The 27,602-nt window shown below is 42.7% G+C and overlaps 1 protein-coding gene across 3 annotated transcripts in view; it reads left to right on the top strand.

Annotated features, from left to right (window-relative positions):
• Window positions 1-26,681, top strand: part of LOC135505878 (tetraspanin-4-like) — a 117,974-nt gene extending 91,293 nt beyond the window's left edge. For 2 of the 3 annotated variants that reach the window (XM_064925103.1, XM_064925087.1), the window contains 5 exons: window positions 136-210; window positions 12,058-12,159; window positions 16,423-16,554; window positions 22,216-22,299; window positions 25,413-26,681. In XM_064925103.1, the coding sequence (XP_064781175.1) occupies window positions 136-210; window positions 12,058-12,159; window positions 16,423-16,554; window positions 22,216-22,299; window positions 25,413-25,481 (462 nt within the window). In that variant the 3' untranslated portion in view covers window positions 25,482-26,681. The remainder of the gene's footprint in view (window positions 1-135; window positions 211-12,057; window positions 12,160-16,422; window positions 16,555-22,215; window positions 22,300-25,412) is intronic. The other variant, XM_064925095.1, reaches the window with a different exon arrangement.
• The last annotated feature ends 921 nt before the right edge of the window (window positions 26,682-27,602 follow it).

The raw sequence follows: 27,602 nt of genomic DNA, 5'->3' as shown, positions 1-27,602 counted from the left end.
ATATATAAATATATAAGGCGGAATGATCCAAAGGGGTTGGATCTCCCATGTATCTTCAACTCACTCTTCCTGACACTTTTGTCTCTCAAGTTAAAGTTCTAATGCTCTCTCTCTCTCTCCCCCCCCCACACACAGTTCTTCTTCCTCCTCCTTCTGATCTTCTTCTTGGAGATTCTGTCCATCACGCTCTTCTTTGTTTACCAAGACCAGGTAAGGCGACGTCTCGCTCTTATTTATTTTACTGTGGTCGAGTCCGGTACAGTTTTTAAGTATCACAGAATAATAACATAATATATATTGATTTAAACTAATCCAATATGCTTTTTTCCCCCCCTGTACAATAAGCAAGTCTGATTGAAAGGCAGAGGAGCAATGGCTTTTCAACATAAATCAATCTCAACACATCAGAGCATTTCCGACTTGGGAAGGTATTAATAATGCATTTCGCGCACATCCTGCTTCTACATACGCACGCATACGCTGGCATGCACAGACACAGTAATGCAATTCACGGTATTCCAAATTCAATCCGTCTAAACAAGCGTTGCTCCAATGACGGGACACCCTCCAATTTATCGACCACTCCACTCCATTATGCATGAGTTCTGGCGTCCTCGCTACCCCGGGGGCCAGGACAAAGGCCATTGGTGTCTAAAGTCTCTTTCTGTACCTTTTTAGTAAATAATGATCCTATCCTTTTGATATTTTTCTCCACCCTCTTTATTTCCTTTGAGTGTATTACATTTTCCCCCACTCTCGTACTGTGTATAGCCTTTTATCTGTGGTTATGTAATAAAACACATACAGGCTCTGTTAAATCGGAATCCTCTGCCCCACAGCCATTATAATCCGTTGGTTTGTCTCACTCGCTGTGTAATTCTAGAAGAGTTCCTGGATTGGTAGCATCTTCCTGGGCTCTCAGCCACTACATCCCATCCGTTATGAATGTTAACTTACCTCCGTCCCCACCCTAGTCCCTATGTCTATGCATTCCCCTGTTTCCCTATCCTCCATTCCGTGTCTGATTTATTTTGTTTCAGTTCTTACTGTTCTACACAAAGCAGTGCAACGAGAAACTGAGTAAACGAGAGGAGCACTATAAGAGTCAGGCGTACTGTAGATGTACTGTAGGACTTGTTAGGATGGAAGACAAAGGGGGAATGGTCCTCTAGTGGCTATTTTAAATGGACTCTACATTGTTCTTGAACAGCGGGGAGTTATTCCACATGTACATAAGAGCTATATATTAATGTTATTGTTGGGAAGGCTATTTTTTTAAGTGTTTTCCATTCCGAGTACTGGAAGGGAGATGTGTGTGTGTGCTGGCTTTTATGGCAGCCCAGCACTAACACACATGATTAAGCACGGTCTTGGTGATCAGATGAGTTGGTACGTGACGTTAACGGTTATGTCAACTTGCGTTATAGCCAAATGTATCAGTTCCCACTGCAAATCTGTTACATTAAAACAGCGTACAGTATGTTGTTGCCTTTTTCAGAAATATTCAACCTACCAGCAACATTGATTCAACATGATTGAGAAAGTATGAAATAACGAGGAAACTTTGCCCAGAGGGCTGATTCCCTGATTCCTCATCAGTATTCTGTTGCCGGGTCTCATTCCCACAACTCTGCTGCTCCACTGATGGACTGGAACACTCCCAGCTGTCTCATCACCACATCAGCCTGTGGCACCTAATGCCAGCCTACAGCTGCCAACCTTGCCGTCTTTGACTGACTTCAATCCCTGTAACTCCAGGCAGTCATGCCAGTACCACCTCGTCCAGTGTTTCCCAATCCTGGTCCCGGGGACCACAAGGGGTGCATATTTTTGTTTTTGCCCAAGCATTACACACCTGATTCAAATAATCAACTTATCATCAAGCCTTTTGATTATTTTAATCAGGTGTGTAGTGCTAGCTTTGGGGGAAAAAACTCAAATGTGCTCCCCTCAGGGGTCCCCAAGACCAGGATCGAGAAACGCTAACCTAGACTCATCACCAGCTAGTCACATAACCACCTAATCAAATAGGGTCACTAAAAAAAAGTTACGGCAGCCAGGCAGGGTTTCCTTTCCAACTAGGAAACCTTGTCAGTCAAACCAATTGAGTTACTGTAGGAAAAGGGTGACCCGTCCGGTGTCCATAAACACGTCTGTTTCTCAAACTAGACACTAGTTCAAGATGGCGGCAGGGCAGCTTTGCCGAGCGTGTTGTGTCACACTGTTTGTTTGTTTCAAGTGTTACACGTTTTTAATTACTTAGCACAACCATTATAGGCTGCATTAAACAACAGGCAAAATCTCAAATCCTACAGGGCCGGTGTGGTGCCCTCCCTGAAAGCCGAGAGAGGATACATCTGTGCTGTGACTGACGGTCTCGACATGTTGAGCCGACTTGCCTTGGATACTCCTCTACGGTCAGGTTTTTAATCGGTGTTTCGACATTCTACCGGAGTCTCCTGGGCTACCTAGCCCAGGATACCCCTGCCGGGTGGACTAGCAACCAGTGATTGGCTGGTCTACTGGGCCCGCTCTGCCTCACTGTGCGGTAGCCTACTGCAAGGTGACTGGGTGCATTGACCAGACCCACACACTGGGCAAAATCCCCTGTCAGTACATTCCTGCAGCGGTTGTTGAACGCGCTGACCGCTCTAAACTAAGGCAACAACGCTCAAAAACAAATCTCATCTCCCTAACCCAGAGATACCTCTAAACCCTACTTTGACTGATAGTATAGCAGCTTTTATCTTTCAGAGGGATCAGATTGTGTTACCATTTGACTCTTACTGTGACAGGCACATAAAACCTTCTCATCTACAGGGTTTGGTCTGGCTGGAAACTGTTTGCTGTATCAGATGACTGTAGTTTGGATTATTTTAAATCATCTAAGTGCAGAGAGATTTTAGGAAGAAACAAATTGAGGTGTTTTATTATTCTTCTGCTTTTGGTGTCAGGAAACATTCACCCAAACCTAGGCCCATTGGCTATGGATCAGGAAACATTCACCCAAACCCAGGCCCATTGGCTATGGATCAGGAAACATTCACCCAAACCCAGGACCATTGGCTATGGATCAGGAAACATTCACCCAAACCCAGGCCCATTGGCTATGGATCAGGAAACATTCACCCAAACCCAGGACCATTGGCTATGGATCAGGAAACATTCACCCAAACCCAGGACCATTGGCTATGGATGAACTTCCCACTCCAAATGATTTTAAAACTAGATCAGGGTTGGGACTGATGCATATTAATGTGAGGAGTTTGATGCTGAAATTGGACATGATAAAAGTCTGGGTTCACACTGCTGACCCAGATGTCTTAGTACTGTCCTAGGCCCGGTTTAAGAAATCTGTTCTAAATCAGTCTATAGGCTTGGATGGTTGTAATGTTTTGCGATGTGACCGACAAAGTAAGGGTTGGGGGCATATTAATGGGGTCTTTATCTAAATTATAAATCTCCATCTGCAAAAGTGGATTTTCTGGCTGAACTGATTTTAAGTTGGGATTAGTTATCTCCAAACTCTGAGGCCATAAGGGGACTGTGCAATACATTTCATTTTACTCAAATGATGAATGAGGTTACAAGACTCAATCCCAAAGACATCTTTAATTGATGTTATTCTAACAAACAATCCACATAAATACTCGGCCGTTGGGATTTTTGCTAATGATTTTAAGTGATCATTGTGCAGTTGCTTGCATTAAAGACACCAAAATCCCCAAAGTGCCCTCTCGGTTCATATTCAAACAACATTTTGGGCAGTTCTGTAAGCATGCTTTCCTGCATGAACTTCTTGCATACAACTGGGACAGGATTGCACTTATTCCAGATATCAAAGAGGCATTCTCCTATTTTCATTCTATGTTTTCTACCATCTGTGATAAATATGCCCCTCTCAAAAAGTACCGGGCAAGGGGTAGACAATCCCTGGTTTACAGAATTATCTGATTTGATCCAAAAACAAAATACACAGTGGGCCAAAGCCAGGAAGGGTAATTCCCAGACTGAATGACAGTTATTCAGGGCACTGAGAAATCAGTGCACCTTGTTAATATGAAAATGCAAATCTAGATTCTATTATGAATATACCAAGGAAAACCTCAATAACCCGACAAAATTATGGAAAACCATTAAATCCATGAATGTTAACACAAACTCCTCTGGTCTTCTGCTGAAATTGACCTCAAATTCAATGGATGTGACTAACAAGAATAAACTGCTTGACATGTTTAATGAGCATTTTGCTAAAGCTGGGCATTTATTTGATAATGAACTCCTTCCAACCATCTCAAATGAGGTTGTGAATGAAACTGCCACATGCCGGCCTACGGGTCATTTATTTCATTTTACAGAGATTGAGCTTTCAGGAGTTGTAAAGGAACTCAAATCTAATGATATTAAGAAAGCAGCTGGCCCAGATGAATTAAACCCATATTTTCTAAAAACAAAAAAACGGTGCAGAGATCATTGCTGCCCCTCTCACTCATATATTAAATCTTTAATTGGTGAGTAATACCATTCCAAAAGTCTGGAAAGCAGCCGATGTCACGCCTTTACATAAAGGTGTAGATCCGTCCCAGTTGGAGAACTATCTAAACTGCCTGCCCTGGCAAAAGTTTTGGAAAACTTGGTGACCTCACAGTTCAAAGACTTTCTTTATAATAACTCAGTTTATCTCAAATCCAGCCGGGATTTAGAGCCAATCATAGTACAATTACAGCTGTAAGTAAGATTGTAGGTGAAGGAGAATCACTGTTTGACTTTTTGACTTATCGAAGGCCTTCGACACTGTTGACCATGCCATGCTGTTGTATAGGTTAAAAAAGGTTGGTTTAAGTGTTGATGCATTGGATTGGGTCCAAAACTACTTTTCTGACAGAACACAGTGTGTAACTCAGGAGGGTATGAAATCTGAGTTTCGAAGACTTACAAAAGGAGTTCCCCAGGGCTCAAATTTTTAGGTCTGATCCTTTTTACACTGCATATAAATGATTTAGGGAAGACTGTTGACTCTGCAAATCTCCATCTTTATGCTGATGACACAATTATTTATTCTAGCGCATATAATATTGAGAAGGCTTTTCAGAACTTACAGTTGGCCTTTGATGTTATTCAAAGGCAACTTTTCAAATTGAAACTTGTGCTAAATGAAAGGAAAACAAAGATTATGGTTTTCTCTTCCCTGAAAGTAAACAGATGGACTCACGTGCAGATTTTAACTATAAAACACCAGCAAATTGATAGGGTGACCTCCTATAATTATATTTGGATTTGATTCGATGAAAAGTTGAATATTAAACAGCACATTGATACCTTGACCAAGGAACTGAAGTTGAAATTTGGTTTCTATTACGGGAACAAATCTTGCTTTTCAATGTTAGTCAGAAAATATCTTGTTCAAAGCACTTAAAAACAAAAATAAAATCTGTGCTGGATTATGGGGATATTGTCTATATGCAGGCCTCAGAAAGTACCTTAAACTCTGGACACAGTGTATCATGGTGCTTTAAGATCTATTGCAAATGCTAGATCCCTCACCCATCACTGTGATCTGTACGCTATGGTGAAAGGGACCTCTCTCTCCACCAGGAGGCTAAAGCACTGGTACACTTTGGTACAAAGCATTGATGGGACAACTCCCTTTGTATCTCTTGTTCTTTACTGGCCAGATCAGTCTCTCACTATAGTCTTCGTTCACAGTCGCGGCTGACTTTGTCTGTTCCTAAGTCTAGAACCGAGATGGGGAAGAAAAAAGAAAACAAATCCCATAATGCCTTCATCCTGGAACATGTTCAGGAGATCTTAAAGTTAGGGGAGTTAGTCTTTGCCTGTTTTTAGTTAAGACTCTGATCGACAACTGCAGTTGTTTCTGATCTTCAGTTGTATCTTTAACTTGTGACACGTTGTCTTTTGTGTGCATTTTGTATTTTTCTGTAATGTTTTATGGACTCGCTGCTATTTCCCTGTTTTGCTTTCTTGCCAGGTCACCCTTGCAAAATAGGTTTTTAACCTCAATGGGTTTTACCTGGTTACATACATTTGTTTTTAAATAGGACAGACTCAATTCAATGGAAGTTGTCAGTCATTTTCAGTTAGTTTACACATTATAAAATAAATAAATTATGCATACAATTGCTCAATTCACTGAGACACCTGTCAATATTATTCTCATATTTTAAATGAAAGACAGTGATGTTTTCTTCAATGTCACTGTTTCTTTTAGAACTGACGTTGGCATAACTCAGTTTGTTGTATTTAATCTTAGTATGAATCATATTTCTTAGATTAACAAGGTGCACATTTTACCTCAGCAACATGGGACTTCTGAGGTTCAATGTAGCAATTTGAAATTGAGTCATGTAACCCACTGCCTGAATGAATTTCAAGCATGGAAAAGTTTCATTTCACGCTGAGAGAAATGTTTAATTGGTAAAACGCACCACTAATCATATTGATTTACCCATTAAATGAATGGAAACATGAAATGACTAACTAATTGGACTACCCACAAAACATGTCAAATGTTCTGCTCTTTATGTGAAAAGGAGGAACCCATTGGTGAAATCCTGTAGTGGTGTTGACAGTAAAAAACAACAACACCTGGGTTCAAATGGCATTTGTTTTGCTTCAAAAGCTTTAGCTGGACTTCTGGCAGGAAGTCAGCAAAGCAGCATTGAGGAAAATAGGCTGTGGATAACAAAACGTGCTTCTGTCAATGTTTTCCTATGAATACATATGAATGCATTTGAATGAACATACAAAATTAAGGGGAATGACTCCAGAGAGAATAGAATCCAAAAAAAGGCCCCATTTTGACACTATTCACCCATTGCAGGGAGCATTCACAGACGAGCATAGATAAGCAGTTTGCCATTTTGGGACGATGCACAGAGCCTTCCCCTTCTCTTCATATTTCCTGATTCCTTGTCCAATAAACATGTCACACAGTACAATGTCTGAAGTACAGTGCATTCAGAAAGTATTCAGACCCCTAGACTTTTTCCACATTTTGTTACATTTGAGCCTTATTCTAAAATGTATTAAATATATCCACCCCCATCAATCTACCCACAATACCCCATAATGACAAAGAGAAAACAAGTTTAGAAATGTTAGCTCATTTATTAAAATAAAAACAGAAATAACTTACTTATAAGTATTCAAACCCTTTGCTATGAGAGTCGAAATTGAGCTCAGGGGCATCCTGTTTCCATTGATCATCCTTGAGATGTTTCGACAACTTGATTGAAGTCAACTTGAGGTAAATGCAATTGATTGGACATGATTTGGAAAGGCACACCTGTCTAGAAAGGTCCCACAGTTGACAGTGCATGTCAGAGTAAAAACCAAGCCATGAGTTCAAAGGAATTGTCCGTAGAGCTCCGAGACAGAATTGTGTCAAGGCACAGATCTGGGGAAGTGAACCAAAATATTTCTGCAGCATTGAAGGTCCCCAAGAACACAGTGGCCTCCATTCTTTCTTTCTTTAATTTTACCCCCTTTTTCTCCCCAATTTCGTGGTATCCAATTGTTTTAGTAGCTACTATCTTGTCTCATCGAGAGACAAAGGTTGAAGTCATGTGTCCTCCAATACACAACCCAACCACACTGCTTCTTAACACAGCGTGCATCCAACCTGGAAGCCAGCTGCACCAATGTGTCGTAGGAAACACCGTGCACCTGGCAACCTTGGTTGGCGTGCACTGCGCCCGGCCCGCCACAGGAGTTGCTGGTGTGTGATGAGTCAAGGATATCCCTACCGGCTGAGCCCTCCCTAACGATGCTGGGCCAATTGTGCGTCGCCCCACGGACCTCCCGAACTCGGCCAGTTGTGACAGAGCCTGGGCGCGAACCCAGAGTCTCCGGTGGCACAGCTGACACTGCAGTACAGCGTCCTTCGCCACTGCGCCACCCGGGAGGCCCCTTCATCATTCTTAAATGGAAGAAGTTTGGAACCACCAAGACTCTTCTGAGAGCTGGCTGCCCGGCCAAACTGAGCAATCAGGGGAGAAGGGCCTTGGTCAGGGAGGTGACCAAGAACACGATGGCCTCTCTGACAGAGCTCCAGAGTTTCTCTTTGGAGATGGGAGAACCTTCCAGAAGGACAGCTATCTCTGCAGCACTCCACTAATCAGGCGTTTATGGTAGTGGCCAGACGTAAGCCACTCCTCAGCAAATGGCACACGACAGCTCTTTAGGTGCCATAAGGCACCTAAAGGGCTCTCAGACCATGAGAAACAAAATGATCTGGTCTGATGAAACCAAGATTGAACTCATGGGCCTGAATGCCAAGCATCACATCTGGAGGAAACCGGGCACCATCCATACGGTGAAGCATGGTGCAGCAGGTAGCCTAGTGGTTAGAGTGTTGGACTAGTAACTGAAAGGTTGCAAGATCAAATCCCCGAGCTGACAAGGTAAAAATCTGTTGTTAACAGTTAACCCACTGTTCCTAGGCCGTCATTGAAAATAAGAATTTGTTCTTAACTGACTTGCCTAGTAAAATAAATAAATGGTGGTGGCAGCATCATGCTGTGGGGATGTTTTTCAGCTGCAGTGACTGAGAGACAGGATCAAGGGAAATATGAACGGAGCAAAGTACAGAGATCCTTGTTGAAAAACCTGCTCAGGGCCTCAGACTGGGGCGAGGGTTCACCTTCCAACAGGACAATGACCCTAAGCACACAGCCAAGACAACGCAGGAGTGGCTTCGGGACAAGTCTGTGAATGTCCTTGAGTGGCCCAGCCAGAACATCTCTGGAGAGACCTGAAAATAGCTGTGCAGCGATGCTCCCCAATCCAACCTGACAGAGATTGAGAGGATCTGCAGAGAAGAATGGTAGAAACTCCCCAAATACAAGTGTGTCAGGCTTGTAGCGTCATACCCAAGACGACTCAAGACTGTAATTCTTACCAAAGGGGCTTCAACAAAGTACTAAGTATAGGGTATGAATACTTATGTAAATGTGGAGGTTTTTTTTTTCTGACAACCTGTTTTTTTCTTTATGGGGTATTGTGTGTAGATTGAGAAGGGGGACGAAACAATTGAATCAATTTTAGAAAATGGCTGTAACGTTACAAAATATGAAAAAAGTCAAGGGTTGTGAATACTTTCCGAGTATAATGTCTGAAATAAAACTGTTTTCTCCTCTCCCTTCACTGCACTGACTGGAAAAGCTTTGCCAGTTGTTGAAAAATGATTCAAAATCCTTCCTTGAATCTCTAATCTTATATGGCAGGTTTAGCTGTCCTGTGGTGACCCGGCATATTATAAGTCAGTGTGTTCCAAGGCAATACACAGATAATATGCTCATGTCTCTCCCCCTACTGTATTTAAAGCCCCCTTTTCCTTTCAATTATCTCTCACTTTCTATGTTTCTTCCTGACTTGAGAGAAAATTTACATGTTTGTCTGTAGTGCTGGTTTCACTGGAAAGATACTTCTTTCACAAGTTCTCTCCTTCTGTTGACCTGATGCCATGAATGACGCCATTTGAGCGTTTTTTCTTTTTATTGAAATGGAATTTACCCCGCCTACGACAATGCGTTTTCTACCCACATAATGCAAACTTAGTTTATGTTTACTTTCAGGTCGCAGCTGCAAAAGCAGTGAATTATGGTCTTCCGTATTGTTTTGGGGGATTTTGTGTGTACCTTATCTTATGCTGCCTCTGCTATTAAAACTTCTTATGGCTGAGATCCCGCTAACGGGATCGATATGACAACAGCCAGTGATAGTGCAGGGCGCCAAATTCAAATAACAGAAATATCATAATTCAAATTCCTCAAAACATACAAGTATTTTACACCATTTTAAAGATACACTTCTTGTTAATCCCACCACAGTGTCCGATTTCAAATAGGCTTTACAGCAAAAGCACCACAAACGATTATGTTAAGTGAGTGCCTATTTCCAGCCAAAGAGAGGAGTCACAAAAAGCACAAAGAGAGAAATTAATCACTAACCTTTGATGATCTTCATCAGATGACACTCATAGGACTTCATGTTACACAATACATGTATGTTTTGTTCGATAAAGTTCATATTTATATAAAACAATCTCAGTATAAATTGGCGTGTTATGTTCAGTAGTTGTAAAAACATCCGTGATTTTGCAGAGAGCCACATCAATTTACAGAAATACTCATCATAAATATTGATGAAAATACAAGTATTATACATGGAACTTTAGGTAAACTTCTCCTTAATGCAACCGCTGTGTCAGATTTCAAAAAAGCTTTATCGAAAAAGCAAACCATGCAATAATCTGAGTTTGGCACTCAGAGACCAAAACAAGCCAAACAGATATCCGCCATGTTGTGTAGTCAACAGAAGTCAGAAATAGCGTTATAAATATTCACTTACCTTTGAAAATCTTTATCAGAATGCACTCCCAGGAATCACACAATAAATGTTTGATTTGTTCGATAAAGTTCATCATTTATGTCCAAATACCTCCTTTATGTTAGCACGTTCAGCCCAGTAATCCAAATTCATGACACGCAAGCAGACGAGCAGAAGAAAAGTCAAAAGGTTCCGTTACAGTCCGTAGAAACATGTCAAACGATGCATAGAATCAATCATTAGGATGTTTCTACCATAAATCTTCAATAATGTTCCAACCGGAGAATTCCTTTGTCTGTAGAAATGCAAAGGAACAGAGCTCGCTCTCACGTGAACGAGCGTCACCAGCTCGTGGCTCTCTGGCAGACCTCTGACTCATTCCCCTCTCATTCGCCCACACGTCACAGTACAAGCCTCAAACAGGGTTCTAAAGACTGTTGACATCTAGTGGAAGCCTTGGGAAGTGCAATATGACCAATATCCCACTGTATCAACCAGATTTCCCACTTCCTGGTTGGATTTTTTCTCAGGTTTTTGCCTGCCATATGAGTTCTGTTATACTCACAGACATCATTCAAACAGTTTTAGAAACTTCCGAGTGTTTTCTATCAAAATCTACTAATAATATGCATGTCTTATCTTCTGGGCCTGAGTAGCAGGCAGTTTACTCTGGGCACCCTATTCATCCAAGCTACTCAATACTGCCCCCCAGCCATAAGAAGCTAATTTATTTCCTGCTCTCTCTCCCATTCTCTCTCCCCCTTTTCTCTCTATCCCATTATCCCATTATCTTGCTCTCTCTGGCCTTCACCTACGCTCTCTCTCTCTCCTTCTAAGTAATTGATGCCTCCCTCCTTACCTTGCCTGGTGTAGTCAAGGAGGCGACGGCAGTCCCAAGGTCAACATCGATACCGAGCTAACAGTGAAACAGCAGTTCACACTCCCTACTAATGAGAGTCTATTAGGCTCAGCTTGAAAAGTCAAACTTTGAGTAGAAGTTTTAAAAATATCAGATTTGATTAGCCTTTCACCAGACATATTTGAGTTACAGCAGTGTCAGCAGAGGCATGATTGGAAGTCTGAGACAGTATCTGCTCAGGGCCATATTCTGACTTGAGATAGCACTAAACTCAAATTTGTCTCCCATTAACGTCAATGAATGACGCAAAAGTCAGAGTTAAGTTGCTCCTGTTATTTTCAGAAAGGGAATACAAGACAAGTACAAAGCTAAACTAATAAAATTGTTTTTTAGTAACTTCCCCTGAAGGCCTTACCCATGCTCTTTGATCCTTTGTGTTACCTTTGTGTTTTACATTGTACCAGTATATTATATTGCTCAGAAAAAATATCAGGTGTAGAGTCTATTATTCATGCTACATTGCGGCTGTGTTGAAACGGATGTAAACAGATGTGATTTAGTCGAGTGGGAAAACCCTTTTGACAGTGGGTTGAACAGACCACTGAGGGTATCAGCCTGTAGCCCTCTACATAAACATGCCAAAAGACTACATTACTCTACTGGCACAGTTTAGGAGAGCAATGACAATCAATCAGATTGATAGCTTGTTTGTTGACTGTCTGAATGTATAAATAAGGTTAAGTCATGTGTTTCGGAGACAGAGCCAGAATTCTTGTGTGTGTGTGTGTTTTGCATGAGTAAGGAAGTTTATGTCTTCACCTTGATGTCTTTGTGTGTCTTGTATCCAGATTGATCACTATGCCCAGAGGGATTTGAAGAGGGGACTCCAGCTCTTTGGCACCGAGGGCAACGTGGGCTTGACCAACGCTTGGATGATCGTACAAACGGATGTAAGTCCTTAAGCAGAGTGTTTGTGTGTGTGTACACAAGATGGCACCGATAGAGATGGCAGTTTTGTTTCTAGTCCTTAGGAAACTGTACAGTATTTCGTTTTTTTAATGTATTATTTCCTACATTGTTAGCACAAAAACTCTCAGCTTTCACGCTTCAAGATTGCTTCAATCACGTAGACTGGAATATGTTTCGGGTAGCCTCAGAAAATAACATTGACGTACATGCGGACTCAGTGAGAGTTTATAAGGACGTGGATAGGAGATGAAAGCACGTACCACCGCATTTAATCATGGCAAGGCGACTGGAAACATGGCTGAATACAAACAATGTAGCTATTCCCTCCGTAAGGCAATCAAACAAGCAAAGTATCAGTATAGAGACAAAGTGGAGTCACAATCAATGGCTCAAACACGAGACATATGTGGCAGGGTCTAAAGACAATCACGTATTACAAAAAGGAAACCAGCCCCATCGCGGATATCGACGTCTTGCTTACAGACAAATTAAACAACTTCTTTGGGCGCTTTGAGTACAATACAGTGCCACCAACGCGGCCCGCTACCAAAGACCTTGGGCTCTCCTTCTCCGTGGCCGACGTGAAAAAAACATTTCAACGTGTTAACCCTTGCAGGGTGGCTGGCCCAGACGGCATCCCTAGCCGCGTCCTAAATGCATGCACGGACATATTTAATCAATCCCTGTCTGCTGTCCCTACATGCTTCAAGATGGCCACCATTGTTCCTGTTCCCAAGAAAGCGAAGGTTACTGAACTAAATGACCATCGCCCAGTAGCACTCACTTCTGTCATCATGAAGTGCTTTGAGACTAGTTAAGGATCATATCACCTCCACCCTACCTGTCACCCTAGACCCACTCCAATTTGCTTAACGCCCCAATAGGCCCACAGACGATGAAATCACCATCACACTCCACACTGCCCTAACCCATCTGGACAAGAGGAATACCTATGTACGAATGCTGTTCATTGACTACAGTTTAGCATTCAACACCATAGTACATACCAAACTCATCCTTTAAGCTTGAGACCCTGGGTCTCAACCCCGCCCTGTGCAATTGGGTCCTGGACTTCCTGACGGGCTGCCCCCAGGTGGTGAAGGTAGGAAACAACATCTCCACTCCGCTGATCCTCAACACTGGGGCCCCACAAGGGTACGTTCTCAGCCCTCCTGTACTCCCTGTTCACCCACGACTACGTGGCCATGCATGACTCCAACTCAATAAACAAGTTGCAGACGACACAAGTGGGCTTGATTACCAACAACTGTGGTGTCTGGAAAATAACCTCTCACTCAATGTCAGCAAAACAAAAGAGATGTTTGTGGACTTCAGGAAACAGAAAAGGGACCCTATCCACATCGATGGGACGGCAGTGGAAATTTTAAGTTTCTCGTGTACATATCACCAAGAAACTGAAATGGTCCACGCACACAGACAGTGTGGTGAAGGCGCAACAGCGCCTCTTCAACCTCAGGAGGCGGAAAAAATGTGGCTTGTCACCGAAAACCTTCACTAGCTTTTACAGATGCACAATTGAGAGCATCCTGTTGAGCTGCATCACGCCTGGTATGGCAAAAGCACCACACACAACCGCAGGGTTCTCCAGAGGGTGGTGCGATCTGCACAACGCATCACTAGGGGCAAACTACCTGCCCTCCAGGACACCTACAACACCCGACGTCAATGGAAGGCTTTAAAAGACAATCAAGGACAATAACCACCCGAGCCACTGCCTGTTCACCCCACTTCCATCCAGAAGGTGAGGTCAGTACAGGTGCATCAAAGCTGGGACAGAGAGATTGAAAAACAGCTTCCATCTCAAGGCTATCATATTGTTAAACAGCCACCACAAGCACAGCGGCGGCTGCCTACCTACAGACTTGAAATCATTGGTCACTTAAATAATGCCACTTGAAGAATGTTTTACATATCTCTCATTACTCATCTTATATGTACAGTTGAAGTCGGAAGTTTACATACACTTAGGTTGGAGTCATTAAAACTCGTTTTTCAACCACTCCACAAATTTCTTGTTAATTAACAAACTATAGTTTTGGCAAGTCGGTTAGAACATGTACTTGATGCATGACACAAGTCATTTTTCCAACAATTGTTTACAGACAGATTATTTCACTTATAATTCACTGTATCACAAGTTTACATATACTAAATTGACTGTGCCTTTAAACAGCTTAGAAAACACCATGGGACCACGCGCCGTCATACCGCTCAGGGAAGAGACGCGTTCTGCCTCCTAGAGGTGAACGTACTTTGGTGCGAAAAGTGCAAATCAATCCCAGAACAACAGCAAAGGACCTTGTGAAGACGCTGGAGGAAACAGGCACATAATTATATATATCCACAGTAAAGCAAGTCCAATATCGACACAAGCTGAAAGGCCACTCAGCAAGGAACCACTGCTCCAAAACCACCATAACAAATCCAGACTACAGTTTGCAACTGCACATAGGGACAAAGATCATACTTTTTGGAGAAATGTCTGATGAAACAAAATATAACTGTTTGGCCATAATGACCATCGTTATGTTTGGAGGAAAAAGGGGGAGACCTGCAAGCCAAAGAATATCATCCCAATCGTGAAGCACGGGGGTGGCAGCATCATGTTGTGGGGGTGCTTTGCTGCAGGAGGGACTGGTGCACTTCACCAAATAGATGGCATCATGAGGTACAAAAATTATGTGGATATATTAAAGCAACATCTCAAGACATCAGACAGTTTGGTCGCAAATGGGTCTTCCAAATGGAACATTTCCCCAGGCATACTTCCAAAGTTGTGGAAAATGGCTTAAGGACAAAAGTCAAGGTATTGGAGTGGCCATCAGGAATCAGGAATTGCGAAAAACTGAGTTTAAATGTATTTCTCTAAGGTGTATGTACATTTCCGACTTCAACTGTATATGCTGTATACTGTATCCTTCACTATCTATTCTTTACTATCTATTGCATCTTAACCGCTCTGTCACTGCTCATCCATATATTTTGTACTTATATATTCTCATCCCATTCCTTTACTAGATTGTGTGTATTAGGTTTTGTGGAATTGTTCAATATTGCCTGTTAGATACTGCTCTTCTGTCGGATCTAGAAGCATAAGCATTTCGTTACACTCGCAATAACATTTGCTAACCATGTGTATGTGACCAATAACATTTTATTTTATTTGAAGCAGGGCACTTAAACCTAATTGCTCTTGTAAGTCATCCAGAGCGTCTGCTAAGTGACTAAAATGTCAAATGTAAGTCAACTTGTCCTGCTTAGACTGCCCCCTGGTGGTCAACAGTAGAACAGTACAGTCTTAAATTAGTCTGGTCCGAGATCGGTTTATGACACTGAATGACAATGTCCATAGGAGTTAGCAAGACAGCACAATCAGATCTGGGGCCAGGCTAGTGTTAAAACAGTTCAAGTTGGAGAAATACAGTACTGCATGCTAAATACATTATCATATGTACCACTTCATAGGGACAAGGGATTATACAATCAAACCTGATTCCAACCAATAAGAACAGCCTTCGATTCTTTAAATAGGCTGTCAATCAGTAAGAGGAATGCAAATTGGACCGCACGGCTCCCCGAAGAACAACATTGTTTGTTTCCACACTGACTTTGATCTGCTCGGCTTTGTATTATTCATGACCAAAAATCCAATGCTCAAATCATGGGCAAAGGAAAGTAGGAAACACAAGGTGAGGAAAGATAGTAGAGGAAAGGTTGAACAAAAGGAGCTAATAAAAATGTTGCTGGTGAAAGCTGCCGATAGACTTCAAAAGATACATGATATCAGACTTTGGGCTGTTTATCACAGAAGGGGCCACTTTTACATTAGAGTCCAGTATGATTGTTTGTAGTGTGCATTAGTTGTGTGTGTATGTGTATGTGAGTGACCATGTGTTCAACGTGAAATTCTAGATTGAGTCAAATGTCAAAACTGCAGCAAGAAAGGTTCTCATTCTATAAAACCAAGCTTACCCTCTCCAAACCCCACTGAATACATTACCACACTGCAAAATGTTAATCTAGTTCCAATTCAGTAATGGCCCATTTGGAGTGATGAGGGAGAACTATCTAAAAAGAAAAAAACAATGTGACAGATATGTTTAACATGTCAGTGCCTGAGAACGATCTCCGTTTATGAATCATGCAGAATGGTTTTAGTGTGTAGCATGTTCGGTTTTCCTCTCTGTTCTGTCATTGACATGCAGTGTCCTTGTCTGGTGTAGTTCCGCTGCTGTGGTGTGACCAACCATACGGACTGGTTTGATGTGTACAACGCCAGCCGTGTGCCCGACTCCTGCTGTCTGGAGTACAGCGACAACTGTGGCCTCGAGAACCCAGGGACCTGGTGGACTGCAGTAAGATGCACAGGATAAAAACATGCACGAACAAACACATATGCACACACACACACTGTCTCTCTGAAATGAATACACACCCGCATGCACACTAGTTCGTTCCCAAATGTTATTCTGTAGTTTTTGGTGCCCAAATGTTTAAAAACATTTTTTTTGTCTAAAAGCCTCCCTTGTGACCAACCAGCTAAGCAAAACATTATACTGCAAAAAATCTCAGACAATCCACACAGTCCACAGAGCTTTTGCTAAAACCCTTTACTGCACAAGTAATAGCACACTCTTAAATGGCAAAACAGACAGTCAAAAATGTATCATAAAGAATAAAGGTTTACATCTAGGAGAAAGCTCAGGAATAATTTTATATTTTTTGGGGGGGGCACATTTAACCCCTTTTTTGGGGGCACAAAACTACTTCCATACATTCATTCATTTTTTTAAACTGGTCCCGGGTTACCTTTAGACTAGTCCCGTGACACTTGTGGGAGTCATATGAAAAAAAAATGGAGAACACCATAGTGGGGTCATAGACTGATTCTCAGGATGCTTACTGGTCTGACAAATAGAGTAGTATTTCCACAGATATATCTCTAGACAGATTTTGATGTGGATTTGTTTATGTTAATCAACTCTGTTTTGAAATCTCGGCTTCGAGGTCTGCAGCAGCAGTGCTGACTTTCTTTCGCCCCTGGTAGTTCGTTAATATATAATTACTTGATTAATCCCCGTGTTCGGCGAGAGAATCCACTCAACTGGTGTCCCAGGTCTAAATCCATGATTATAGGGAAGACTGAAAAACAGCAGTGCTAAAGACCAACAGGCTGACTACACCGCTCGCGTCGTAACTTCCGGCGCCGACAGAGATGGCCGCCTCGCTTCGCGTTCCTAGGAAACTATGCAGTTTTTTGTTTTTTTACGTGTTATTTCTTACATTAGTACCCCAGGTCATCTTAGGTTTCATTACATACAGCCGAGAAGAACTACTGTATATAAGATCAGCGTCAACTCACCATCAGTACGACCAAGAATATGTTTTTCCCGACGCGGATCCTGTGTTCTGCCTTGCAAACAGGACAACGGAATGGATCGCATGCAGTGACCCCAAAAAACGACTCCGAAAAAGAGGGAAACGTAGCGGTCTTCTGGTCAGACTACGGAGACGGGCACATCGTGCCCCACTTCCTAGCATTCTTCTTGCCAATGTCCAGTCTCTTGACAACAATGTTGATGAAATCCGAGCAAGGGTAGCATTCCAGAGAGACATCAGAGACTGTAACGTTCTGTGCTTCACGGAAACATGGCTCACTGGAGAGACGCTATCCGATGCGGTGCAGCCAACGGGTTTCTCCACGCATCGCGCCGACAGAAACAAACACCTTTCTGGTAAGAAGAGGGGGGGGGTGTATGCCTTATGGCTAACGAGGCATGGTGCGATGAAAGAAACATACAGGAACTCAAATCCTTCTGTTCACCTGATTTAGAATTCCTCACAATCAAATGTAGACCGCATTACCTACCAAGAGAATTCTCTTCGATTATAATCACAGCCGTATATATCCCCCCAAGCAGACACATCGATGGCTCTGAACGAACTTTATTTAACTCTTTGCAAACTGGAAACCATTTATCCGGAGGCTGCATTCATCGTTGTTGGGGATTTTAACAAGGCTAATCTGAAAACAAGACTCCCTAAATTTTATCAGCATATCGATTGCGCAACCAGGGGCGGAAAAACCTTGGATCACTGTTACTCTAACTTCCGCAACGCATATAAGGCCCTGCCCCGCCCCCCTTTCGGAAAAGCTGACTACGACATTTTGCTGATACCTGCCTACAGACAAAATTTTTAAAAAGAAGCTCCCACGCTGAGGTCTGTCCAACGCTGGTCCGACCAAGCTGACTCCACACTCCAAGACTGCTTCCATCACGTGGACTGGGACATGTTTCGTATTGCGTCAAATAACAACATTGACGAATACGCTGATTCGGTGTGCGAGTTCATTAGAACGTGCGTTGAAGATGTCGTTCCCATAGCAACGATTAAAACATTCCCTAACCAGAAACCTTGGATTGATGGCAGCATTCGTGTGAAACTGAAAGCGCGAACCACTGCTTTCAATCAGGGCAAGGTGTCTGGTAACATGACTGAATACAAACAATGCAGCTATTCCCTCCGTAAGGCTATCAAACAAGCTAAGCGTCAGTACAGAGACAAAGTAGAATCCCAATTCAACGGCTCAGACACAAGAGGCATGTGGCAGGGTCTACAGTCAATCACGGACTACAGGAAGAAATCCAGCCCAGTCACGGACCAGGATGTCTTGCTCCCAGGCAGACTAAATAACTTTTTGCCCACTTTGAGGACAATACAGTGCCACCGACACTGCCTGCAACGGAAAAATGCGGTCTCTCCTTCACTGCAGCCGAGGTGAGTAAAACATTTAAACGTGTTAACCCTCGCAAGGCTGCAGGCCCAGACGGCATCCCCAGCCGCGCCCTCAGAGCATGCGCAGACCAGCTGGCTGGTGTGTTTACGGACATATTCAATCAATCCCTATACCAGTCTGCTGTTCCCACATGCTTCAAGAGGGCCATCATCGTTCCTGTTCCCAAGAAAGCTAAGGTAACTGAGCTAAACGACTACCGCCCCGTAGCACTCACTTCCGTCATCATGAAGTGCTTTGAGAGACTAGTCAAGGACCATATCACCTCCACCCTACCTGACACCCTAGACCCACTCCAATTTGCTTACCGCTCAAATAGGTCCACAGACGATGCAATCTCAACCACACTGCACACTGCCCTAACCCATCTGGACAAGAGGAATACCTATGTGAGAATGCTGTTCATCGACTACAGCTCGGCATTCAACACCATAGTACCCTCCAAGCTCGTCATCAAGCTCGAGACCCTGGGTCTCGACCCCGCCCTGTGCAACTGGGTACTGGACTTCCTGACGGGCCGCCCCCAGGTGGTGAGGGTAGGTAACAACATCTCCTCCCCGCTGATCCTCAACACTGGGGCCCCACAAGGGTGCGTTCTGAGCCCTCTCCTGTACTCCCTGTTCACCCACGACTGCGTGGCCACGCACGCCTCCAACTCAATCATCAAGTTGGCGGACGACACAACAGTGGTAGGCTTGATTACCAACAACGACGAGACGGCCTACAGGGAGGAGGTGAGGGCCCTCGGAGTGTGGTGTCAGGAAAATAACCTCACAGTCAACGTCAACAAAACTAAGGAGATGATTGTGGACTTCAGGAAACAGCAGAGGGAACACCCCCCTATCCACATCGATGGAACAGTAGTGGAGAGAGTAGCAAGTTTTAATTTCCTTGGCATACACATCACAGACAAACTGAATTGGTCCACTCACACAGACAGCATCGTGAAGAAGGCGCAGCCGCGCCTCTTCAACCTCAGGAGGCTGAAGAAATTCGGCTTGTCACCAAAAGCACTCACAAACTTCTACAGATGCACAATCGAGAGCATCCTGGCGGGCTGTATCACCGCCTGGTACGGCAACTGCTCCGCCCTCAACCGTAAGGCTCTCCAGAGGGTAGTGAGGTCTGCACAACGCATCATCGGGGGCAAACTACCTGCCCTCCAGGACACCTACACCACCCGATGTTACAGGAAGGCCATAAAGATCATCAAGGACATCAACCACCCGAGCCACTGCCTGTTCACCCCGCTATCATCCAGAAGGCGAGGTCAGTACAGGTGCATCAAAGCTGGGTCCGAGAGACTGAAAAACAGCTTCTATCTCAAGGCCATCAGACTGTTAAACAGCCACCACTAACATTGAATGGCTGCTGCCTACACACTGACACTGACTCAACTCCAGCCACTTTAATAATGGGAATTGATGGGAAATGATGTAAATATATCACTAGCCACTTTAAACAATGCTACCTTATATAATGTTACTTACCCTACATTATTCATCTCATATGCATACGTATATACTGTACTCTATATCATCGACTGCATCCTTATGTAATACATGTATCTCTAGCCACTTTAACTATGCCACTTTGTTTACATACTCATCTCACATGTATATACTGTACTCGATACCATCTACTGTTTCTTGCCTATGCTGCTCTGTACCATCACTCATTCATATATCCTTATGTACATATTCTTTATCCCCTTACACTGTGTATAAGACAGTAGATTAGGAATTGTTAGTTAGATTACTTGTTGGTTATTACTGCATTGTCGGAACTAGAAGCACAAGCATTTCGCTACACTCGCATTAACATCTGCTAACCATGTGTATGTGACAAATAAAATTTGATTTGATTTGATTAAAATAAATGTAGAAATCTGTGTTATTCAATTATTGCGCGCGCCAAACGAGCGTCTGCGTTGCCACGGGCTAAAATAGAAATCCATTCTATTTCTGACGCAGATTGCGCTGCAAGTCCTGCCTCTCCCATCTCCTTATTGGTTTGTAGAAGCAGGTACCCACGTGCCGTCTCCTCATTGGTTATACCCACGTGGGTGACTGAAAGACGAACAAGGTCGGTGGCGGTAATGCACCTAATTTATGAAAGTTGCCAATCGCAATATAAAGTCAAGAGAAGAAAAAGCCTGGAAGGAGGAGAGAACTAGAAACGATTCGTTGACGGTTTTATGTGTGAATTAATTGGCGGAGTAGAGGACCTTGTGCATTTCAGGTAATATAACAACTCATTGTTTATATCCCAGGACAAATTAGCTAGCAACAGCAAGTTAGCTAAATAGGACAAATTAGCTAGCAAGTGCCCAAATTCCCCAAATTAACATAATTGGTTCAGAGTTTGTTCTGATATTTTAACCTGCGTGTCATGATTGTGTTTGGTGTGGGGGGATAAAATACATTTATGTACAATGGTGCATGCGTGCAGCTGGTTTGGGTTCCCTTGTAAGGCGTAAATTATTTATGCCGTGTACCATGCCAAGCTCATGCACTCTGTGCCAGTCCCATCACTGTCTGCCATTGTCTATGCCACTATCTTGAATTATTACAACAACCACTTTGAGGATATATAAACTATTCAATGTTTTTTTTTTACATAAGGACTTGTAGTTGTCTAGTGGTCCATCATCCTTTTCACTGTGTTACACGTAATGAATGTTGGAAAGGGAGAGTCTGAGAAACTTTGGTTGATGTCGCCTATGTGTATATCCCGTTCATGTTGGCCATGAAAAATTCAGCTCACTCACTTGTCTAAATGTTGTCCCAGCACAGAGCGATGGTATCTGCAAGTCACTCCCATCCTCCCGTCCATCGCACTAGATAGGGATGTTAGCCATCCCAGGGAACAACAGAGCAGAGGTGGGCGAAATGTGGAAGGCAAGGGACCCACTTAGCTAACATGACAAGGAGATGATTTTCAGAGGAAAAGGCGTGTGTGGGATGCGTCACTGTGCAGGCTAGTGTATAAAAGAGTCTGTTGTCTACCAAGACAAGCACCAGATGGAGTGAATGAGGAAACACATTCAAATGTTAGTTTTTGTTTTCTCTAACCTTTCGAGTAAAATCACTTTTTTCTATGGCTGTTCTATTGACTGAAATGAAATGGAATTGATCCCAACCCTGCTGTAGGCTACACTTCGGGGGTTTTATATAATGCGCTTTAAAATATTTGTTTCCATTCTTGTGTGCCTCCACAGCCATGCTACGAACGGGTGAAGGATTGGCTACAAGAGAATCTGGTGGCCCTGTGGATCTTTGCTCTGTGTACGGCACTCACACAGGTACAGACACTGGTGACACCATTATACGCTTTACAAGCATTTCGCTACACTGCTAAACACGTGTATGTGACCAATACATTTTATAGAGAGATGTCTATTGACAGGGAACCACAGCATCTTAGCTTGGCTCCAGAAGATCGGCATTTTGCTTTTCCGACTTTGACCATTGGTTGTCATTGCTATACACAGACCCCATTCCAAATATCTGTGCATCTGAACGTTTTACGGTAGCTTGCATTGGGGTCAGACAATGGCATGACGACAAAAGTCAGAGGAGTTGGTTAAAAGCACATATTGTATAGATCTGGAACCAGGCTAATATCACTAACAATTGATAAGAAATTAGATGATTTGAAAGTAAGCCACTATTGTCAACTATTACTGTGAATTCAAATGCATGAGGTTGTACCTTTTTATTCTCAATGGAGACTGGCCGGTATCTGAATACCCATACTAGCTTATTATATACTTAAACTGCATGCTATGTACTCATCGTCGCATAGTAAAAAGTATACAGTATGCCGCGACCGCAACGTAGTGGTGAGTACGTGGGGCGGGGCTGAGTGCGGGTGGATTTTTCTTGCATCGCATTATCCAACAGTATACCGTAGCCCATATAGCCATTCTATCCTATTTCAAAGGGACTGAAGACAGAAGCAAATCATTTGGTCCCATTTCAACATATTTCTTAGTGAAACCAAAGTGCTGTATCGTATACATTAGCCTAGTACACACACCAAAACTTTTCAAATCAAAAGGCTATTGCACAGAAAAACGCGGACAGATGGGCGCATTGCAAATTCAAAACGCTGGACAGCAACATAATGACCTAAAGCACTGATCATTGGGAAGGAGTTAAGGCTTGATCCATACATTAAATAATGAAACAGGTAGCCTACAAAACCTAAACAGTCCATATGTTCAAAACAAAAAGCCTGATTAACATGACATCAATAACGCAGCCACATCCCGAGTCCCCGGTGCCGACACGCTCAGAAATCAACATGTTTCAGTATTTAGTTTAAAAGCTCTGATGAAGGCCAAGAGAACAAGAAACACTTTATGAGAAAACAGAAATCCATGTTAGGTAAAATAAATAATTGTTTTTTTAAGTGATGTAGCCTACGATGCCAAATTCGTGAACACCAGCGCAGAAGCTTCGCTATCGGCATCTTCCCAATTAAGTAGCATAGTTTTGTTGTTTGGTTACTTGACGAGAACTTGGGCTCGTCACTCACAGCGCCCCTCTTCCAATGCATTGTGGGAAAGTGTGCATCGAATTCTACTAGATGATGAGCTGAAATTAGTATAAACATCCTAGATTTTCTTAAATGTACACTACCTACTCATTCCAAGGTTTTTCTTTATTTTTACTATTTTTGACTTTGTAGAATAATAGTGAAGACAAATAATCACAGACAGTGTCACCAACAAAGCACCCCCACACCTCCTATGAAACAACACATATGGAATTATGTAGTAACCAAAAAAAGTGTTAAACAAATCAAAATATTTTATATTTAAGATTCTTCAAATATCCACCCTTTGCCTTGACAGCTTTGCACACTCTTGGCATTCTCTCAACCAGCTTCACCTGGAATGCTTTTCCAACAGTCTTGAAGGAGTTCCAACATATGTTGAGCAGTAGTTGGCTGCTTTTACTTCACTTCATTTGGTTGAGGTCAGGTGATTGTGGAGGCCAGGTCATCTGATGCAGCTCTCCATCACTCTCATTATTGGTAAAATATCCCTTACACAGCCTGGAGGTGTGTTGGAAAACAAATGATAGTCCCACCAAGTGCAAACCAGCGCAAACCAGCTGGGATGGCGTATCGCTGCAGAATGCTGTGGTAGCCATGCTGGTTAAGTGTGCCTTGAATTCTAAATAAATCACAGACAGTGTCACCAACAAAGCACCCCCACACCATCACACCTCCTTAATGCTTCCCAGTGGGAAATACACATGCCGAGATCATCCGTTCATCCACACCGCGTCTCACAAAGACATGGCAGTTGGAACCAAAAATGTAATGTCCATTGCTCGTGTTTCTTGGCCCAAGCAAGTCTCTTCTTATTATTGGTGTCCTTTCGTAGTGGTTTCTTTGCAGTAATTCGACCATGAAGGCCTGATTTACAGTCTCCTCTGAACAGTTGATGTTGAGGTGCCTGCTACTTGAACTCTGAAGCATTTATTTTGGCTGCAATTTCTGAGGCTGGTAACTAATGAACTTATCCTCTACAGCAGAGGTAACTCTGGGTCTTCCATTCCTGTGGGGGTCCTCATGAGAGCCAGTTTCATCATAGAGCTTGATGGTTTTTGCGACTGCACTCGAAGAAACCTTCAAAGTTCTTGAAATGTTCCATATTGACTGACCTTCATGTCTTAAAGTAATGATGGACTGTTGTTTCTCTTTGCTTATTTGAGCTATTCTTACCATAGCATGATTTGGTAAAAGACAAAGCCCATATTATATTCTGTATACGACCCCTACCATGTCACAACTGATTGGCTCAAACGCATTAAGAAGGAAAGAAATTCCACAAATTATTCCAGGTGACTACCTCATAAAGCTGGTTGAGGGGAAAATGCCAAGAGTGTGCAAAGCTGTCATCAAGGCAAAGGGTGGCTATTTTAAGAATCTCAAGTATAAAGTATATTTGAAAAATATAAAATATATTTTGATTTGTTGAACACTTTTCCAATTACTACATGATTCCATGTGTTATTTCATAGTTCTGATGTCTTCACTATTATTCTACAATGTAGAAAATAGTAAAAATAAAGAAAAACCCTTGAACGAGTAGGTGTTCTAAAACTTTTGACCAGTAGTGTATATACTATAAAACTTTCTATTTCCGCATACTGAGAATGAGTCTTAATTTCTGTAGCAAATCCCCATAGCTGATTATCAGCTGTTGTCAAAGCCGAAATGAGTATGACATTCGGGCATTTAAAGTAAACTAGATTTCCTGCTATAAAATGTAAAAACATTTGCGTACTCAAACGGCCTACTATTTAGGACGCAAGTACGGGTATTTGGACACGGGCCACTTTATTGATGATGTAGTTGTCTCACATTGATTTTGGTTGTGTATGTGATCCCTTTGTGTAGATTCTGGGTTTGGTGTTCTCTATGACGATGTTCTGCCATGCAGTCAAAGTGGAGACCTTCTACGCCTAGCTTTGCCCCCAAAGGACCCTGGGAATGAGGGCGGCACACGCACCCGTCCCACAGACCCTGTCCCTCTACTCTTTCTCAGCGACACCCTCGCAGACCAATCCTCATGTCACATCTTCACAACAACCTGTACTGTTAAACAGCCACAATGCCATATCGGGAGCTGATGGATGGTTTTTGCTCAATTAAATGTTATTCGCTCATTTTGTGCTCAACGTGTACATGTAATATGTAGAAATACGCATAGAGATGTAATCCTTTTTTTTTTTTTAAAGATGTTTTAAATTATTTTGAATCACTCTATAATCTAAGTGTTTTGAAACAAGAGGAGAGCTAAGGAATGCAGGTCGGGAGTGCGTTTAGTTAAACAGGCCATGCAAGTACTAAAGTGCATGGCTCTTATAGTGGTGTTTACTGAATGTTTGGCTCGTCCAAATCGACTTATCCTTGAGGTTTTTTTTTCTTCCACCATCAAGAAATATAGTAAATTAGAATCCATAATAACTTATTTAATGAACTAGTTAACCTGGAGGGATTTATTACATATAAAGGAATATAAGTATAGCAACTTCAATACTAAGAATGTCTGGATGTTCACAAAACCCTAAATTAGACAATGGTTCCAAGGATCATCTCAAGTGTTGCACAGAACAAAACCAACGAGTCATCCTAGGTACTAAAATGTCTCGATCTCGCTGTCACAGACTCTGTCAAGATACTCGACAACGTCTCCCTGCTGTGGCCTAGGGGCATTTCTTTTTCACAGTTCTCATCAATGTTATTACATTCACATTGACCCCAACTTCTGTGTGACCCCATGAATAACCATTCCTTTTTTCCCCATGTCTACAGTAATTTAGCTATTTCTAGCTTGGTAGATCAGTCTTCCATACCAAATGCATGAGAACATCAGAAAACTCCAAAAACAACGTTTGATTAGTGTTTGTGGTCACAACCGGCCGTGATCGGGACAATTGGCCTAGCGTCATCCGAGTAGGGGAGGGTTTGGCTTGGGGGGGGCTATTGAACATTGGCTATTCGCGCTCTAGCGACTCCTTGTGGCTGGCCGGGGCACCTGCAGGCTGACCTCGGTCCTCAGTTGAACAATGTTGCCTCCGACACATTGGTGAAGCTGGCTTCCAGGTTAAGCAGGCAGTACATTAGAGTGTCTAGTTTGAGAAACAGACGCCTCACAAGTGCTCAACTGGCAGCTTTATTAAATAGTACCCACAAAACACCAGTCTCAACGTCAAATCCAATCAAATTTTATTTGTCACATAGACATGGTTAGCAGATGTTAATGCGAGTGTAGCGAAATGCTTGTGCTTCTAGTTCCGACAATGCAGTAATAACCAACAAGTAATCTAACTAACAATTCCTAAACTACTGTCTTATACACAGTGTAAGGGGATAAAGAATATGTACATAAGGATACGTCAATAGTGAATAGGCGACTCCGGGATGCTGGCCTTCTAGGCAGAGTTCCTCTGTCCCGTGTCTGTGTTAATCTTTTATTTTATTGGCCAGTCTGAGATATGGCTTTTTCTTTGCAACTGCCTAGAAAGCCAGCATCCCGGAGTCGCCTATTCAGTGTTGACGTTGAGACTGGTGTTTTGCGGGTACTATTTAATGAAGCTGCCAGCTGAGGACTTGTGAAGTGTTTTTCTCAAACTAGACACTCTAATGTACTTGTCCTCTTGCTCAGTTGTGCACCGGGGCCTCCCACTCCTCTTTCTATTCTGGTTACAGACAGTTTGTGCTGTTCTGTGAAGGGAGTAATACACAGCGTTGTACCAGATCTTCAGTTTCTTGTCAATTTCTCGCATGGAAAAGCCTTCATTTCTCAGAACAAGACCAGACTGAGTTTCAGAAGAAAGTCTTTGTTTCTGGCCATTTTGAGCCTGTACACACATGCTGACACTCCAGATACTTAACTAGTCTTAAGAAGACCAGTTTCATTGCTTCTTTAACAACAGTGTTCAGCTGTGCTAATATAATTGCAAAAGGGTTTTCTAATGACCAATTAGCCTGTTAGCTAATCCAAGTTTAGCATTTTAAATGTGGCATTGGATGCTGATAATGGGCCTCTGTACACCTCTGTAGATATTCCATTAAAAGTCAGCC

This window comes from Oncorhynchus masou, chromosome 2 (genome assembly GCF_036934945.1).
Source record: "Oncorhynchus masou masou isolate Uvic2021 chromosome 2, UVic_Omas_1.1, whole genome shotgun sequence".
NCBI lineage: Eukaryota > Metazoa > Chordata > Actinopteri > Salmoniformes > Salmonidae > Oncorhynchus > Oncorhynchus masou.
Note: the sequence above shows the minus strand (reverse complement) of the source record. Positions and strands in the feature narration are given on the sequence as shown.